General features: G+C 43.4%; 1 protein-coding gene across 2 annotated transcripts in view; it reads left to right on the top strand.

Annotated features, from left to right (window-relative positions):
• LOC118100228 (disintegrin and metalloproteinase domain-containing protein 12) overlaps window positions 1–18023 on the top strand; it is a 78932-nt gene that overhangs the window by 40719 nt on the left and 20190 nt on the right. For both annotated transcript variants that reach the window (XM_035145088.2, XM_035145086.2), the window contains exons 5-11: window positions 3553–3629; window positions 5535–5721; window positions 10135–10200; window positions 10820–10891; window positions 11306–11475; window positions 11879–11963; window positions 14818–14966. In XM_035145088.2, the coding sequence (XP_035000979.1) occupies window positions 3553–3629; window positions 5535–5721; window positions 10135–10200; window positions 10820–10891; window positions 11306–11475; window positions 11879–11963; window positions 14818–14966 (806 nt within the window). The remainder of the gene's footprint in view (window positions 1–3552; window positions 3630–5534; window positions 5722–10134; window positions 10201–10819; window positions 10892–11305; window positions 11476–11878; window positions 11964–14817; window positions 14967–18023) is intronic.

Consider the following 18023-nt stretch of genomic DNA (forward strand, 5'->3'; position numbering starts at 1 on the left):
GGTGCACGCTGATACACGGAGAGTTCACGACTAAGATAGAGAGCACATGGAATGAATTGATGCTTAGATGAGTGGATCAATATGGGGCTGCAGCTGATGGGTGTTTTCAATTGGGAGAGTATTCGCTTCTAAAGAAATGTTTGAGGATGAGGAAGGATTCCGAGATAATTCCTTCATGTTGCTTGTTTTGTTTGCACATCTTCCCAGAGTGTTAGAAAGTAAAGCTTCTACATCATCTACATCCAACTAGTGCAGGGCCTGTTATAAACCTGCCTGTTTGAAATGGATTGTTCTTCTCGGCCTGTGTTGATGCTCTGGAGATTCTTCAGAATTATTCAGTGTCATTAGTGAGTCCTCCTCAAACAGTCCTACAATACACTGTCACTTTTTATTGTTTGTGTGCTGAACGTTGTGTGCAGAGCTTTTTTATTAACAGTCAATGTTGCAGGGTTAGAAAACTTTGCGTTCATCCTACCTGGTTTATCTACACGGAAGATTTTATAGCCAATGTCACTGTTCACATGTGTGGTTCATATAAAAGTTTAAATGATTTACTTGACCTCTGTTATTTTTTCATACATTACATGTCAGAAGTGTGTTAAGCAAACAACAGTCAGCTTTGTATAAAGCATTGCAACAACAAAACAAACGTTGTGTGGGAAACAGGAAGTGATTCCAGGATTGTTGTTGCCATGACGGAGATCAGCACGAATTGGTGAAATGAAATAATGAAATCATCAAAATGATCTAGCGGTGACAAATATAATTGCTGATGGGGCAGTTTTGCCAGTTGGCAGCCACTGTTAGGATGTAGAAGAACACATTTTTGTTCTCGGACTAACTTTTAAGCCCCGCCCCCACTGACCACAAGGCACTGATTGCCTGTTTATTTAAATTTTCATAATATTGAATGAATCGTGCATCAAACTCTGCACTTAATTGGGTCATCAACAACACACGTGCCAAGCGAGAAGCCGATAAGATGAACGTTCAGGAGATACGCCTTCCACGTACAGACAGAATTAGTAGGTAGATGACCTCCTAACGATTTTGTGTTGGCCACCACGGTGATTGACCCTCAAATCCATCCTGCACCAGAGGGATGGGTGAGATTAACAGTTTGACGGGTGTGTACTGGAAGATCACTTCCAGTAACCTGTATCCACCAGCTCAGGGAAACTAACGGACCTCATCCACCCTCCTCTCATTCCTCTCTCATGACGGCAGCCGGTTCTTTATGGGAGGGTCTTTTTTTCTTCCTGGAAACAACCCGATCTTAAGAGAATGATCTGTAGTTAATTTATTTGTCCTGCTCGCAGGGAGGAGACTGATATAGTGATCTGGAGTGTTCAGTTGTGTGTCAAAAGGCAAGGTACTGCTGGGAGTGACTTCAGCATGAGTCAGCCCTCCCTCGGTTCCCTCTGTCTGTTTTACATCGTCACCCTTTCCACACTAAATCTATAACACAATAAATGACTGCCATGTGCTGTAACCAAAGCCATCTACAGGGAATATGAGTCACCTGCATGGATATTGAAGAGTTAACTGGAAATAATGAACGCCTCGACAGCGTTCAGACCCAAGTATCCGCCCACAGTAACCTCACGATTAGTTATTAATCTTCCTTATCATCATCTGAAGGTGTGTGAGCACTTTCCCCTTCTGGGATCTTTCTGCAAAACCCCTTAGAAACAAAAGGTCTATTTCTATCCCCTTATGCCAATGCATCACCGTCATGATCTCATCAAAGAAACATGAGGTGGTAGCATTAACTCAGCGTAGTAAAATCCGCCCCTCCTTCCACCCCCCCGCTACACTAAAATTTCATATTTCATGTAATGGGTTGTCCTGTCTTAGCACATTTTTACATCTCTATAATGGATTGTTCTCTTTCAAAACACCTCTAGGTGGAGATATGGAAAGTGGCTAAATGGGTGACGGCTTTCAAGGGGTTCATGTCCACTTCTTCAATGTCCACCGGAATGAGATATCGTGTTTTTTTGGCCTTGGGAAGCAAAAAAGCACATCTCGTAAAAAAGAATGCATACTTTCAATATGACTGTTTTGCCTAATGCATGTTTGCCCATCATGTGACAGCAGTGCAGTGTATACATGTGTACACATACAGGTCAGGAGGTTCAGTTAATGAACACCAGAAAGGAAACAAACACGTGATTTCAAGGGCTTTGACGGAGGAGCAATCTCAGAAAAGATGTCCAATACATTTCTCTTGTCTTCCGCTTTTAGCACTTTAGTCTGATTAAAAACGACCTACCTTTTTCTTTGAGAAAAATGTATTTGACACGTACTTGGACGTTTTAGTTTGGTCCACATCCCCTCCATTAAGATGGAGGAGGCAGGGTTTATCACCTATGCTGCAGCCAGCCACCAGGTGCCAATAAGGATGCTTTGGCTTCACTTTTGAGGATCCGTCATGTCGTCCATCTTTAGATACACTTAGGACACGTAGCCTAGGCTGCAGATTGTGGGCTCAGAATTTGGCCTGAACGACATTAATCGTTCAGTGAAGGTGTCTCGGCACATTTTGGCCCCTTAAATCCACTCGATCGTGATTTGAATGATGCAGCATATTATTGCTGCTGATCATGTGCATCCTTTCATAGTTGCAATTTACCATCTTCTAGTGGCTTCTTCCGTCACAGTAAAACACCACGGCACCCACTGGTTTTAAGAAGGTCACAGTGAATTCAGTCGCCTCCCCTCATCGAGATCTGATCGTCTATTGACATAAAAATATTGATTAAAGCAGCTTTAAATATTAAGCAGCTGCTATCTAGGATCAAAAGTATGAGTTTGACTGAAAGAGACTATTTAGCAATTCTGCTTTAACTTGCTCACGTCAGAAGTGAGAGAACATAAACCAGATCATCCTTGTTTTATTTTGTGGAATCGCTGTGCAACCGTCCCGTGATGCATGGTTACGCAGGGATTCCCTTTAATACCAGCAATGCACTCGGGTCCTGAACATGCAACATCAGCAGCCTCCGGAGGTTCGCCACATTCAGGGAACCTTGAAATTTACTGCCTGCGCTATATATTTAGAGGCATTCAAAGAAATGTGGAAAACGCCCATTTCCTTGTTTTCCAGAACTGGGGGGCGGAGCGGCCGCTGGTCGGGACCTCACCTGAGCAAGGTCGTCTCGGCTGTAGCAGAAAGTCTGTTTTCACTCTAAACCAGACACTTCCTCCCTGCCGCCTCGCTGCCAGGCGTGGTTCAATAAACATGGGCTCAATTCACTTCTCTTCCCTGCTGCGGCCTGACAGGTGGTCCACGAGTGCGGGTACCTGGGAATGCAGCAGAAAGCCAACGATTTGTGCTGGGCAATGAGAAACTCGCACAGATTTCAGTCAACCATTAGCCCTCGGTGATGAGTGGGAAATGGTTCCTGCTAAACCCTGTAAAAGGACATTTCCCCTCCAAAGTTAATTTGCTCATATTTCACAGGATATCAGGTGGAACTGCTGTTATTGAATTGTGTGTGAAACTTAACACAGTTTTTTTCCCACATTACCTCAATTCTTGTTCCTCAGGCAAACTGCTACTACCACGGTGAGGTGCAGGGTCGCGTAAACTCAGACGTCAGCCTCAGTACCTGTGCCGGGATTAAGTAAGTGTATCAGATGCTTTTATTTTCACGTTTGTTCTGGCAGTAACTCTGGTCTGTTACCTTGGTGTTAAACTACAGAAGGAGCCAGAAAGCCCAAAGTGAAAGTCTCCCTAACTCTCTCTGCTGTGGTGACTATGGTGGATTAATGCCAGTAATAAAAGACGTGTTTAGGGGCAAATTCAGGTTTAAGCTCATGTCAAATTGTACAATATTAATACAAGTTAAAGTCAAAACACAAGTCAAGAAAGTTCACCATTACAATAAGATTATTTATAACTAAATATTCATAGTATGAGACTGTCTGAGGCCTATTTGGCAACGTCTTCATTATTTGTATTGGTCCGGGGTAAGGGGTGGATCCAGGACTGGGGGGTACTGGCCCCAACTAAAATCTGATTGGCCCCTGAAGTGCCCCTGTCCTGTTTATTGGTCTTAAAACAAACTAGTCACTTAATAATGACACCACAAGTCGAGTCCAAGTCATTCGTCATTGTCTCAGATCGAAGGAGACACGAGACGATAGACGATCACAAAAGGTTTGAACAAATCCCAAAACCTGAATGTCCAAATAACCTCCAAATAAAGTTGCTTAAATATTCTATATCTTTTATTAGTTATTTAATCCCCTGTAAAATGATTAAATAGAGTTGGAGGGAAGTTATAGTAAACTGGAATCAGCCTTAAGTCTCGAGGTTGTTGTCAGTTTTGAGGAATAACGTGCCAACAGGACTCGGTAAATAACGTTTCTTTTCCATTCTAATAAGCCGAGATGAATCTTCTCCACACAGTTGTAAAGCAGTGAACGTGACATATTGTGGAAGGCTTGAGACAAGTGAGAGCCTTAAGTGCTGAAAACGCTGTGTTTGCAGATGTCAAACAGGAGTAATGATAGCAGTAATATCTCTAGACACCATCAGCAGTGTTTTCACAAAGCAGCCAAACGTCTGCACAGTGATTCACCTGATTGTGAAGCCCTCGCTCTTGACCTTGGTCTTAATATTTATTTCTTTATTTCAGTTTTGTTGCGACCTTACCTACGCGTCACTGGGCCTCCTCGAAGAGAAAAACAGATTTGGGGTTTGGGTTGGCTGTGCTCGTGCTTTTGGGTTGGGAGTTTAGTGTATGAGTTCATGAGGCTGGGAGTATTGCGCAAGGTTTATTAGAGTCTCACAGAGTTTTCAGACATGAAAATGTCCAGAAAATTGGGTCTGGATATTTTCCTTTTACATATGAAGAACACAGCTGGAGACTGTGCGGGTCAGATGCGTTCTCAATACCAGGAAAATGTACGGAATCTCATTCTCTACCGTCTGGTTTTCCAGACGGTATCTTTTCTATTCTCTTTGTTTGTTTGTTTTTTCAGTTTTGCATCAACTCGCTTGCTGTGAACTTGCAGACATTTTCCTGCTGTATTCTCACATGAACTCACTCCGACATTTTCCAGAAATTTGACTCAGGGGCTGACAGAAAAAGTTCCAGATACAGCCCCTCCCGCAAATCCTGAAAGTGTCTAAAAGTTTATTCTGGACTTAGCGATGTTGCCTAAACCAGAAATGCTTCTGTTGAATAACAAGAAAAGTTTACAAAGAGGAAATAATAGCCACAACCCTGGACAAACAAAGAGATGCCACTGCTCCTTCAGGCAGAATGTCCGCCACTTGATCATCAAACGCTAATTAAAGTGATCGCCACTGTTATTACGCTGCATGATACTGACTGAAGAGTGCACTCATCACTAATGATGTATCATCTTTTCTGGTTATACTCATTCATCAAAATCACTTTTCAAGATGAATGTTCCAGCCTCTTTATTTGCTGCACATGTGAAATGTTTCAGTGCAAAAATGAAGATCTGAGATCTTTCCATTCACTTCTTCCTCTTCCTCTTCCTCTTCCTCTCTACAGGGGTTTCATATCCCTCGAAGGCAAGTCCTATGTACTGGAACCATCTGCTGATCACAATGACGGGACTCACTGGATCTACTCGGCTGAACACCTCAGTTTGGCTCCCGGCACCTGCGGCCATGATCTCAACACAAGTCATCCCACAGAACTTGCAGACAGCGGTCCATTCAGGACGTTCAGCACAAGGGTAAGGATTATTAAACTGTGTCTGGTTCTATTTACCTTCGGGTACGAGTAAACTGCACTGACGACGGGAAAATGTAGCGTCCAGATTTGTAAAGGAAAATTAGAGATGTGGACTCCATTGATGTTTCGGTTCATGCTCCATAATCCCTATAGGCTTCAAGAGCATCCACTTTTATTTTATTTATTTAATCATTTACTAGTTAGCAAGGTTTTTCTTGCACTCCCAGGTTGAACAGAGAGAAAATGTTTTGCTATATATTCTAATATGAGATGGATGGATGGATGGATGGATGGATGGATGGATGGATGGTGATAATGTGGTTCCCCCTGTAATGTTGGGGGGGATGTTTATTCACAGTTACAGCTGGTCTATATAAAGAAGCATGTGAAATCGATTTTGTTTTTATTATCTCTGCCCTCAGGACGCTGTGACGTCATTGTTTGGAAGCATTAATACGTCCAACCTAATGAAGGCTTCCACATGCCTTTTCTATTTTCCCAACTTAACAGTGTCTGAAGAACATTTTGGTTTTAATCAGCAGTAAAAAAAAAGCACAGTGAGCTTCACAAGATTTCCCTGCACTTTTATTTGTTTGCCGGAGCTTTAATCAGGCTGCGCTGTGAAAAGGATTTGCCGACAGAAAATAATGAATCACACAGTCAGAGTGAAAAACGCTCCGACCGCTTAGTTGTCAGTTAAGCAAATGTGGTCCCTCGGCTGATATTTCTCTTTGTAATCTATATTTGGATTCCCATTGCACGGGGCTGTGAAGGATCGCTCACCTCAACCCTCTTAACAAGATCATTTGCAATGTAGATATTGGTAAGTGGTTCGGCTATATCTTTTACAAGCTACTCCACGTTGAATTATTCACTCATTCCTTCCATCAGATCTCACGGCGTCCATTAAGCGAGCCGAGCTGAGAGCGTATGGAGAACTCGGGGGTTGATAAACGCCTGTGGAAAGTAGATTGGATGTTAAGTGGCTACGTTTTCCTTGAGACCAAAATTCCCGGCGTGTAGATCACGCCTGAAGCAGCACCCGTCCGTCCAGAATTAAAACGGATTGCTTTGGAGAAACACCACCTCATCCCACGCCCTTGCACTCAGCCCCTTATACCAACCCACCACCCATCATGGGGATAAATCACGAGGGTCCCAGTGAGTCTCTATCCTCAGAGGAATTGGGCTTTAAAGATGATGAGTGCTGGTAAGTGGAAAACAGAGTGGGATGGCAGGTAGTGGACTTACACTGGTGATTTATCAGGTCAATACAAGACGGAGAGAGAGAGGCGGTGTGAAGGGGAGCACATGTATCATAACCGTGATGTATTGTACAGCGTGAAGTGGGGGGACTTTCCATTTTCTTGAAACTGATTTTCTTTTTGTATTTTTTGCAATAGTTTAATCATTTCATTAAGGGTATATTGAGATTGAGTGGGTTTTTTAGGAAGGAGGCCAAACATATGGCTGAGCTGGCTGAAGCATCCTGCCCTCTCACATTATTCCTCTTTATTTATTCATGCAGTAACAGGGATTTTTCAGATGTTTTATTGTACTGTTTGATTCCTGTTGGTGATTACAGCGCTGGCTTCAATGGCCGCTATTGTCTCTGACGTTAAGAGGGCTGCAGAGATTCAGCGGACGGGAACAAATCCTGACAACAGCACAATGCAGGAGTTCCAATCTAACAGAAAGGGGGGGAATAAGATAACAAAGGAAGACGAGGAGATTATATTGATAATTTATTCCTTTGTGTGAAGAAGTATTTTGTTTAAAATGCTGCGCCCCTTCCCCTCCTAACGCAACACGTAAGAGATGTCGACTAAATGAAGACAGATGTGGTTTATAAGGGAGGTGGTCGAACGTTGGGATCCCTGAGGTGACTAGAAAAGTGAAAACAGATAAGATAGCGAGGGGTGTTTTCAAAAGTTGTCACTTGTAACCAGATGAACTTGAAGTCCAACGTGAAAGTAAATACAAGAGTGAGAACGCAAAGTCAGATTTGCTGGACTCGGTGGCGTGCATGCAAAGCTCACCTCCGCCTGCAAGTGCACCGAGGTGTGCGGCCGCTCTGATAAGCCGCGATGTGTCCTGCTTGAGGGCCCGGCGATAAAGAGGCATGTTGGCAGACTGCCCCTGGATGATGAGCGTCACTCTGGGTAGGGAAGGTTACAGAGATAAGATGGCGAGCTGACAGCAACTGCACATCAACAACACGAGTTCCCGGAAAAAGTCTCTTGAAGAATCTTGTTTTTGCAAGATGGAAAAGTGTCTGTGCAAGATGTCAAAACCTGAACGCGACATGCAATCGCAGTTAGGGACGGACTCATATAAACTATGTGGATTGAAAGAACTCAGAAAAAGTTGCATGTGAATCTAAACTAAATAGCATTTGTGCACAAAACTGCAAAACATACATAACATTGACTCTTATACCCTGAAAAGAAGAACTAAAAGACTTTAACTTAATTGGACACGCCAGAAATCAACAAATTGTATTTGTTGAAATTGAAGTTAACAAGTTATATTAAAAGAATAAATCTAATTTGTTCTTGTTTGACATCTATTTTAAGGTTAGGGCTTTAAATGTTAATATTTCAATACATTCATTGTTTGTATACACATATTATATTATATATATACATGTATATAAACAAATAATATAGTGAATGTTATATGAAGTGAACCTGTTGCAAATATAATAATATTTTCATGATTTTCTATTAGCTCTAAGTCTATTCATCAACAGGGCTCCTCTTCACTCAGTTGACTAACACCGTGCTCATGTGTGCGTCTCCTCTGCAGCGGCCTCCAGGACACTTGTAATAACCATAGGGTGCATTTAGAGCACACTTGGCCATCCTGGCTTATCTATGGAGGAGGCCGATAAGAGCAGAGAGGATCCAGGCTGCCAGGACAGCGAGGATTAAGAGGCTCAGATTGAACGAGGGCCATGGTGTGAAGGCAGAACACTTAGCCAGCAGGATAGTATAGGATCTGGGAGTGTGTGAGCGGAAAGAGTGATCCTGTGTGTGTGTGTGTGTGTGTGTGTGTGTGTGTGTGTGTGCAGGTAGCCTCGAGCTCGACGTGAGTTGTTTTCCACAAAGAGCAAGAGCAGCACCTGCTCCACTGCCAGGGGGGCATGTTTGTCTTTGTCTGGACCCAAATCAATATAATCTCCATATTCTCTGTCTGACTTAGTTTTCCATTATTTCTTTTCAACTGTTTGTGATTTGTGAATAGTTTTTGCTCATTATTTGTATTTATTTACTTTTTCAGTCATTAAATTTCCATCCTATCTAGCAGCGTAGCTGTAGGGATGTTGCTGGTCCACACTGAATTGTCTCAACAGATGCCAAATGGCTGTTGCCATGAAACTACCAGTGCAGAGGCTGAAAATTATCGTATTTGGAGGAAAACTGTCGTACCCGAGTCGTACCCAAGAAAACAAATACGAGCAAATACTTTCATAAAACACATAACCAATGTTTAAATGAACGAAGGAATTGTCTTACCTTAATGAAAACGTTTTGTCATTATTGATACAGAGGACAAAATGATCGTACAAATACAATAATAATATCGTACATCTGGCACAGCTCAGTCTTTCTATGTTTATTATGTGTGTTCTTGTTGTTTGACATTTGATACTCATCAAACCCGTTTACCTCGTAGACTCTGGTGTTTTCTTTTAAATCTGCTCTGAGGTCCCTAATTAAATGACAATTGATTTACAATAATTCATTGCACCTGATTCTTCCCATCCATCCGACAGAGGCTGGACTGTGACAGTCAATGTTGCCTAATTAAAAACAAATAAGAACTTTAACAGCCCCCAGTTTTCCGTGTTTGCTTCTGTTTGGACATAAACTCTCTCGTCCTCACACTATCTAAAGGTGCAGCTGGGGTCACGTGCTCTATGAATTTCGAGAGAAAAGCAGAGGGTATGTTATGCGCTGCGTTCCAACAGCGCTGGCACCATTGTCCAAAGCTGTGATTTATTGGTTAATAAACTGGTTCCTGTAGAGTGTTATCGGAGGTTTGTGAGGTGTTAGCGGCTCTTATTGGGTCCGACTCACGGAGAGGCGTATTGTTTTGTTCTGATTCTCACTCCTGCCTCCTTTTGTGTGGAGTGCAGCTCAGGTAAAAAGCCACATTGAGTGGCCGACCGCTAAATTTAGGCTGCTCTTTCCAGAGAGCCACAGTTAAGTGCGTCCTCCTAATGTCCTTCCTCCTTTCTCTCTACTCCCTTCTCCTCCTCCTCCTCCTCCTGCTCTTCTCTTCATTTCCCCCCGCTTCCTCTCCCATTTACTGCTCTTTCTTGCCTCCGTGTCACTTTACCCCCACCTCCCTCTCTCACGTCGTCCCTCCTTCACACCCACCTATTCCCTGTCGGCTCCCTTGATCGCAGCACAAACGCCATGCCCAGACGACGACCAAGTACGTGGAGCTGATCATCGTGGCCGACAACAGAGAGGTAAGCAGAGGTCACACGCAGGTCTCGACTTCCCCACCCTCTGTCGCCAAATCCCGCGGGAACAGGGGGTTAAAAGGTCACATGCTTAACGGCCCCTACATCCCCTTGAGAGGCAGACACAGCACAGTACCTCTACTCCGCTGTTGCCTCTGATGTGCTGCTGCTTACTCATCCATTTCACCGTCCAGCACCGGCTACATCCCTCCGCATATATCACTTGACCACTTGACTCACAAATGAGACTCTTTCTATTTTGTGCCTCAAGGAGGGATAAGAGGAGAAAGTGGTCCTCAATGACACAATGTCACATAGGGGTCAATGTCACCCACTTTAGTGCCTCAGAGACTGAATAAATGCTGGATATAAGACAAGGTGGCTGAGGTTATCTCTTTAGCCTAAGCTCCGCCGAGCAGCTCTTTGATGATAGCGGCAGCGGCGGAAGCACCAGCGGAATTAATGTGATCGTCCGAGGTTGCACGGCTCCACCCCTGTGAAGAACTTTCTGGAGGTGGCCCATGCTAATATACTCCAAAATAATGTCTCTGGTGTTGATGAATATTGAAGAGCATGGATTATCTCTGTCTCTCTTTGCCTCACTCTGCACGGTTGCGTTGTTCAGTTCCAGAAGCAAGGCAAGGACGCGGACAGGGTCAAGCAGCGGCTGGCTGAGATCGCCAATTACGTGGATAAGGTAACAATCAAATCACCCGGGGGGGGAAGTGGTGTTGGAATGTGATTTATTAGAGGTCGCATCCAGCCTGGTGAGAATTAACCAACCTGTGAGCCGAGGCTGATTGGATTATGAATGCATGATCAATTCCATAACGCGAATGAGAAATGTTGTGAAGAGGCCGCTGTGATAAAAACCCGGCGCGGGCGCTGGTTAAATAAAACAGAAGCGGAACTTGATTTATTCACCCGGGAAAAGCTGCGCGTTGATTAATGCTAAAAGATTTATTCAGAGCCCCTCATAACCTTTAAACGGCCATTTAACAGCCTTTGTGTTTTAATAGGGTAATGCAAAGTAAAAGTTGAAAGGAGAAACAGCCTGAAACCACATGCCTCTGAGTGCAAACTGTTCCCCCTCCTCCCCTCCACCCCTCAGTTCTACAGGGCTTTGAACATCCGAGTGGCTCTGGTGGGCCTGGAGGTGTGGAGTGATGTGGACAAGTGTCCCGTCACCCAAGACCCGTTCACCACCTTGCACGAGTTTCTAGACTGGAGGAAGGTCAAGCTGCTGCCTCAGAAGCCACATGACAACGCCCAGCTAATCAGGTACCTCTATTTTTTTTTGCTTCGACATGTTATACTGCAGGATTCCACTGTCCAAACGTATTGAGTGCGGAAAATTAAAACAAATTTGGGTAGCTGTTTCCTTATCCCTTGAGCTACCATCAAAGGTATCCAACAAAATCATCATTACATAGATGAAAAACCCATAAAAACTTACAAATATCAACAGACAGAATCTTTGTAGCTTATTAATGTTTATTGAAGTAACATATATACACAAATTTTAAATGCTTATAATTGTTATATATGCCTATCTTTTATATTTACTTATATGATATTGATGTACTGCAGTGGACCCTGGGAACCTTTACCTTGACAGTTGAATCCTGCAGACACACTGGACACTGAACGATGATCTGATAGCCTCTGTTTATCTGTTTTTTAGTGGGGTGTATTTCCAGGGCACCACCATTGGTATGGCCCCCATCATGAGCATGTGCACCGCGGACCAATCAGGAGGAATCGTCATGGTACGTTCACGTGCTGCAAAAAAGTTCTGCACAAGCTCAGCTACTGTGGTGGAAACTGATCTTAAGTGTCTTACACTGTCACTGTCTGACAAATGCTCTTCTACCCTTTGCTAAGTGATTAGTAAGTCGACCCGTGAGTTCATCTGTGTGTCACATTGATCCCATTGATCACAAGTGCATTTGCATAGAGTGTGATCATCGCCCCTTTGGTCTCCCTGCTGCCTCAGATCCAATCTATGTCACTAAAGACTCACCGTTTTCTGTGAATACAAATATACACACACCACTACTATAAACTCTGAACTGGACTCTGGATGATTCCTTCAACAATACACAAAATAATTGTGATTCTGGCGTCTCGAAAAAGAAAAAAAAAGAAAACCTGACTTTATCCTTTCATTCCTCCTCATCCTGCCCTCCGCTCTTTGCCTTCTTCTCTTCCTCCCTCCTGTCTGACATAACGCTCTCATATTTCTCCCCCCCGAGTCTCTTGTGTGAGGGGTGAGCTGAGGATTCCAGAGTTGATATTAACCAATATTAACTTCAGGGCACACGCAGTCTGTTTCCTGGAAGTCAAAATGGAGAGTACACATGGTAGACCCTCCGCTTTGTGTGGATAAATCACAGCGTATATATATTGAATACATGCAGAGTGGAAACTTTTGCTTCTTAATGAGGTGCAACAAATGAGAGAATTTAAGTGTCCAGCATATCGCAGCCTGAATGAATAAAAATGCAGGGGCATGTTGTAAATGATCCGTTACAGAAGCGTACAGTACGTGCACAAGTCGACTTGTATTAGTGCACGTCATGCGATTATTTCATACTCTTGAGTTTGTCTTGGGGCCTGCCTGGCTGGTGGTGAGGTTTACAGCCAGTCCCCACCTGGTTCTTCGCTCTTGTCCTCCCAGATGGTGAAGTGGAGACCAGATTATTATCATAAAGATCTGCATACACACACATACATCAGGTCACAGACATAAAGGATCAATCTCAAACCACAGACTGTCCGGCCGAATCGTGACCCTGCTGTGTCCCCTTCGCGTACAGAGAGTCCACTTCAACTCGTTGGAGGTTGTGTTTTCATCACTGTTTGTTTGGTTGTTTGCAGGATTATGCAAAAAGAAATAAAGGGATTACCACGAAATTTGGCGGAAGGATGCGGAATGGGTCGGGAAATAACCCGTTAAATTTTGGTGCAGATCCAGGAATTTCTTTTCTCTTTTCTTTAACAGTGTGAGCTGGCGGCTTTTCCACGATTTTGTACTATTAATTTATGGATCTTGATGAAAAACAATATTGGGAATACGGCTGATATTTATGAGTGTGTGAAATTTGGTGCAGATCCAATTAAAAATCTGGATCTAATGAATGGTTTCATAAGGGGACTGTTGGGCCTTGGCGGAGGTATTAACTCCCCTAAGTGCCATTCTAGTTGTTATATTTTTAGGCAGTTAAATCTTAAACATACAACAGAGTATAAGGGTCACTTGCAGAGCAGATAGTCTGAGTATTAAATTGTAATTTTACGAGGAAACTCGGAGCATCTTGTTAAGTTATACTTGAATATTGGTTTCACAAATAATAAAATACTCTCATCAGCACCACATTATCGGAAGTATCAGGACTTTGAATAGATTGTGCTCTGTCTATTCTGAAGAACAAATAACAAGGGCTTGGAGGAAATTACCTTTCTCGAGGAGGAGGAAATATTTGGTAGTGGTCAACTGCGAGGTCATCATCGGTTAAATCTGCATGATACTCAAAGAGGATTCATAGTTTAAGTAATTCCCGCTGCTTATTGCTTAAATTTGTATTTCTTTGTACATGACTTTATTCTCAAATACTATAAATACTCTAAACATGCTTTTTCAGACTATCTGAAATCTCTATTTACCAGCCCTCAATGTTACATTAATTTCCTTCAGCATGCATCTACCTCTTGAGCTTCATCAGTCACTAAAGGTGTCTTGAGTTTTTTTAGGAAACAGTATCAGATTTTTTTTTTGCATGAATCCAGGCTGCGCAGACGGATCGCAGCAAGTGCTGACAGCTGATGACCATTACTTTGAAAAGCCCCCAGCAGAGCACTTCATCAGTCTGAGCCCGACTCGCACAGCGCTCCTGAATAATGCACAGTGACGAAGACTCCAGAGACGAGGAGCTCTGACGCACAGCTCTGCATCCGTGAAGAGCCGATCGCTGCCCTTCCATTATTTATCCCACCTCTTCGTGTGTTCAGGTTTTACACACCTGACAGGAAATCTAAGTCTCAGCCGACAGCAGTTATCACTCTGCGTGTCACTCCCGCTTCATCCTCCACTGTTTTTAAATTCCCTTTATTCTCACCTGATTGGGTGTGATTATATTTGTTTAAACGTCCTTTTGGGATTTTGTTCCTCTATCTGCGACCTTTTCGCTAGTTTTCAGAGTTGAATAGGGCGAAGCAGCACATCTGGCTCTGTCAAAGTTTGCAGAGCAAGCTGGAGGTGTCTGCTGTTTCATTTCTCATTTCAGTGCCACACCGTCGAGCAGCAGCAACGCTCTGATAAGCACAGATCCAGCAGCATTGTTTGTAATCTTGGCAATAAGCAATTACACTCGGTTGTTCTGAGTAATGTTTCTCCAGTGGCTCCTGCGGGGAAAAGCAGTTTGGCTGGCGTAAAATGTTTTTATTATTTGTTATTTACCTCCGAGTATGAAATCACAAATGTGTGTTTTTTAATTAGTCATTGTTTGCAGCAACGGAACTGTAAACGGAACAAATTCTGTTATTGGACAACTTCGTCAAGTGAAGAGGTTTTGTATTGAATATGACAAGTTTGATTGATCTTTGTTTCTTTGTTTCTTTTAGGACCATTCGGACAACCCCCTGGGCGCCGCAGTCACTCTGGCCCATGAGCTCGGACACAACTTTGGAATGAACCACGACACGCCAGAGAGGGGGTGCGGCTGCAGGGTGACAGTGGATCGCGGGGGCTGCATCATGACTCCCTCCACCGGGTGAGTCACAGCATCTGCCTCGACAATTAAGAGTCAATAGATATACAAGACTCCCGACTCACTTCTTTCTGCGATATCCAGGAATGCAGGAGTTTTGTTTCAGCTAGTTCATCAGCCTCCGGAAAGTTCAGCACACCAGTGTGGCCCCTTTTGGGTAAATAACGTCCCACCCGGAATGCATCATCTTGCTGTCAAAGCATCATTAACTTTAAATAAATTACAGAAAGATTCGCTCAAAAACCCAAGATTGTGATCATCTGTAAACATTATTCCACATGCCGTCCATTTATAATTCAGCCTCTGTCAAGCAGTAATCAAATGTTGCCGTGAAAGTGTCGAGCTGTTGGGTTTATGGCAGATTCAACAGCTGAGCTAACGCCCCGAGGCGATGTGACTCATTCTGAATCAGACGCCAATGGTTCAGCGGCAGAGCGTGGCCGAATCAGCCGGGTTTCACTTATAGCGTCGTGTTGTAGATGATCTCCAGTGCAGGAATCGTGTGTTGCACATGTGAGATGCCTCTAACTACTTGGTGTAGTCATTGAGTAATTGCTCGCAGTGGACTGCAGCGCCTGACATGTTGGAGAAGCAGGATGTTCTGGGTGGAAACACCGGGTATCAGTTTCAGCCAAGGTCTCGTGGTCTGTGAGATCCTCAGACTGGTGTTTATGCTGGAAACACCCCCTCCCTTTATTTGGTTTGGACCAGATTCACGAAAAACAGGGTAACACCATACTTGATTATAGACTAAAACACAAGAGTTAAGACATAGATTTGTATTTTAACGCTGATTGAGGGTCTCCCTGGTCAAGGACTTTGTCTAAAAATGGCAACACACTGAAGATTAAAAAAATAATGTTTTTTGACGAAGAAATAACAAAAGGTTCCTTTCTGTCTTTCTCCGACTCTGTGTCTTTCTGGCTCTCGCGCTTTTCCTCCACATTCAAAGCCATTTAGAGTGATGCTATTCTTTGACATACGTACATGCAACTTTAATGCCGGAAAATCTGTCCACTCCTTCAAATAAATAGTTAAATGTATCTGAAACTGTCCTTTATAGAGTTTTTTTATGTAGTTGACGATGTGTCACCTCTCGTTTAAAATATCTGGATCAGAGGTTGTACGTAGCAGTGACGAAAATCTCTGAATGCGACGAAGCAAACATAGACGAGTGAGAAATAAAGACGTGAATATTTCGTTTTTTGTTCGGCTCTGAACAGACACAGATTTTTTTTCATTGCAGCTGACAAAAGGAAAAAACACGATCTAGTCTCGGTTTCTAAATAATCCCCTCTACACCTACTTATTGCTCCATATTGCTGCTCTGCTATTTAATCCAGGATTAAGGAAGCAATTCATTCACATGAGGATGTTTAGGAACTATATATTCCCTCACACTGCTTCCACATTTAATTCCAGGTCAGCACCATATACTCTGCCTGAGGCGGTGCTACATTTCCCATAGGTCCAGCCCACACAGTAACATGCTTTAAAGCGCTGTGCAGCCACACATGGGCTCTGCTGCAATCCCCAGAATGCCGTTCATCACCCGACAGCCACAGTTGTTTGTTTCTGCTAACATTGCCTGCTGTGTTTTCCCAGAAAGGTGACTAGTTCCTTTCAAAGCACAATGTGATTATGCAGATTGGCTCTTCGCGAGTGTGCAGAATGAGTCGGCGCAAAAGCCCCACTGATTACCATGCATTCAGTAATTGGAAAAACTGGCAGAAGCTCCCTGTACTCAGTCAGTGTGGAGTACCGGTTTTGTTTTTATTGATCTTTCACTTTCATCAAATAGAGTGCAGGAATTTCTTCATTGTCACTGCTGCGTACGAACCCATCAAGCTCTGTTTGACTAGCTGTGGCTCCAGGAACGAGGCGGAGGGGATAATGAGATCCAGTTCATCATTAATGCACTGGGGCTGTGGGGTTAGTGGGTAGATGGCGGGGGGCAGTAAAACTGTCCCAGTGCCAGCTGCACATCTGCACAGAGCACTGCTTGTTTCCTGCTCACACTGGTCACGGCAAATTGTTGCGTCTCCCTCATCATCCGTCGCTCGATCCCCCCATTAGCTCCAAATGAGAACAGGCTGGCGTTTCTCATCCTTTAAGATTACATCTCCTTAAAACACACAGGAACACACAGGAACACACATGCAGAGACTGAGCTGCTGGTGGCACAAACATATACATTAGAAATCTGGAATACCACAGAGCTCTGTGTTTGGTCCAAGTCAATTGTTCGCCATCTTTACTATTTACAGTCTAATTGCTCAGTTCTTTCATGAACAAAGTTTAAAGCCCTCATATAATGGAGCTGATCTCCAGATGTATCCGGCAGACACTTTCCTCAATTTGCAAAATAGGAAACATTTGGATTTGTTTTATTCTATTGTGCTTATTTGTTAAGTTAGCTATTAAGTTAGAAATTGGTTACAAATCCCATCATAGAGAATATGTATATCATGTATTTTCTTGCAAAGATATAAATAATATAGTCACTTGCCATCAGTCACATAAGCAGATCCATTGACGGACAGATCCCAGGTCCTGTGTGATGACTGCAGTGCTTTATCCCAGAGACTGGTGTATTTCCCTTGTCATAAAATAATCAGGAATCACAGGAAGTGAGTGAGATTCCAAGGCATGCCATGGAAATGTGATCCATGCCCTGCTGAAGAACAGGAACACTGTCGTATGCCTTGTTTAATTGGACCCATAGGGATTTCAATGGGAAAAAGCTTTTCAGTATCTACAACATAGGATAGACTGTCAGGCACCAAAGGCCATAACAGATCATATCACCTCATGTCACTGCCCAGAGCTCGATTTCAATGAGCACAACCGAAACCAGTAAATTCATATGAAATGTGTTGTGAAGCAAGTATGAAATATTTGTCATAGTCACAGTTGTCAAGTTTGAATTAGCTTTCGTCTGCGGCCGTGCCAGAACATCCACGTCTTCCAAAATGTGATAGAACTGTGATAACAGAATGAGGATTGGGTCACGTTTTGTGTTTTCTCTCGAAATGTTCCCACCATTTCAAGGATGGTGGA

Source organism: Hippoglossus stenolepis, chromosome 21 (genome assembly GCF_022539355.2).
Source record: "Hippoglossus stenolepis isolate QCI-W04-F060 chromosome 21, HSTE1.2, whole genome shotgun sequence".
Taxonomy (NCBI): domain Eukaryota; kingdom Metazoa; phylum Chordata; class Actinopteri; order Pleuronectiformes; family Pleuronectidae; genus Hippoglossus; species Hippoglossus stenolepis.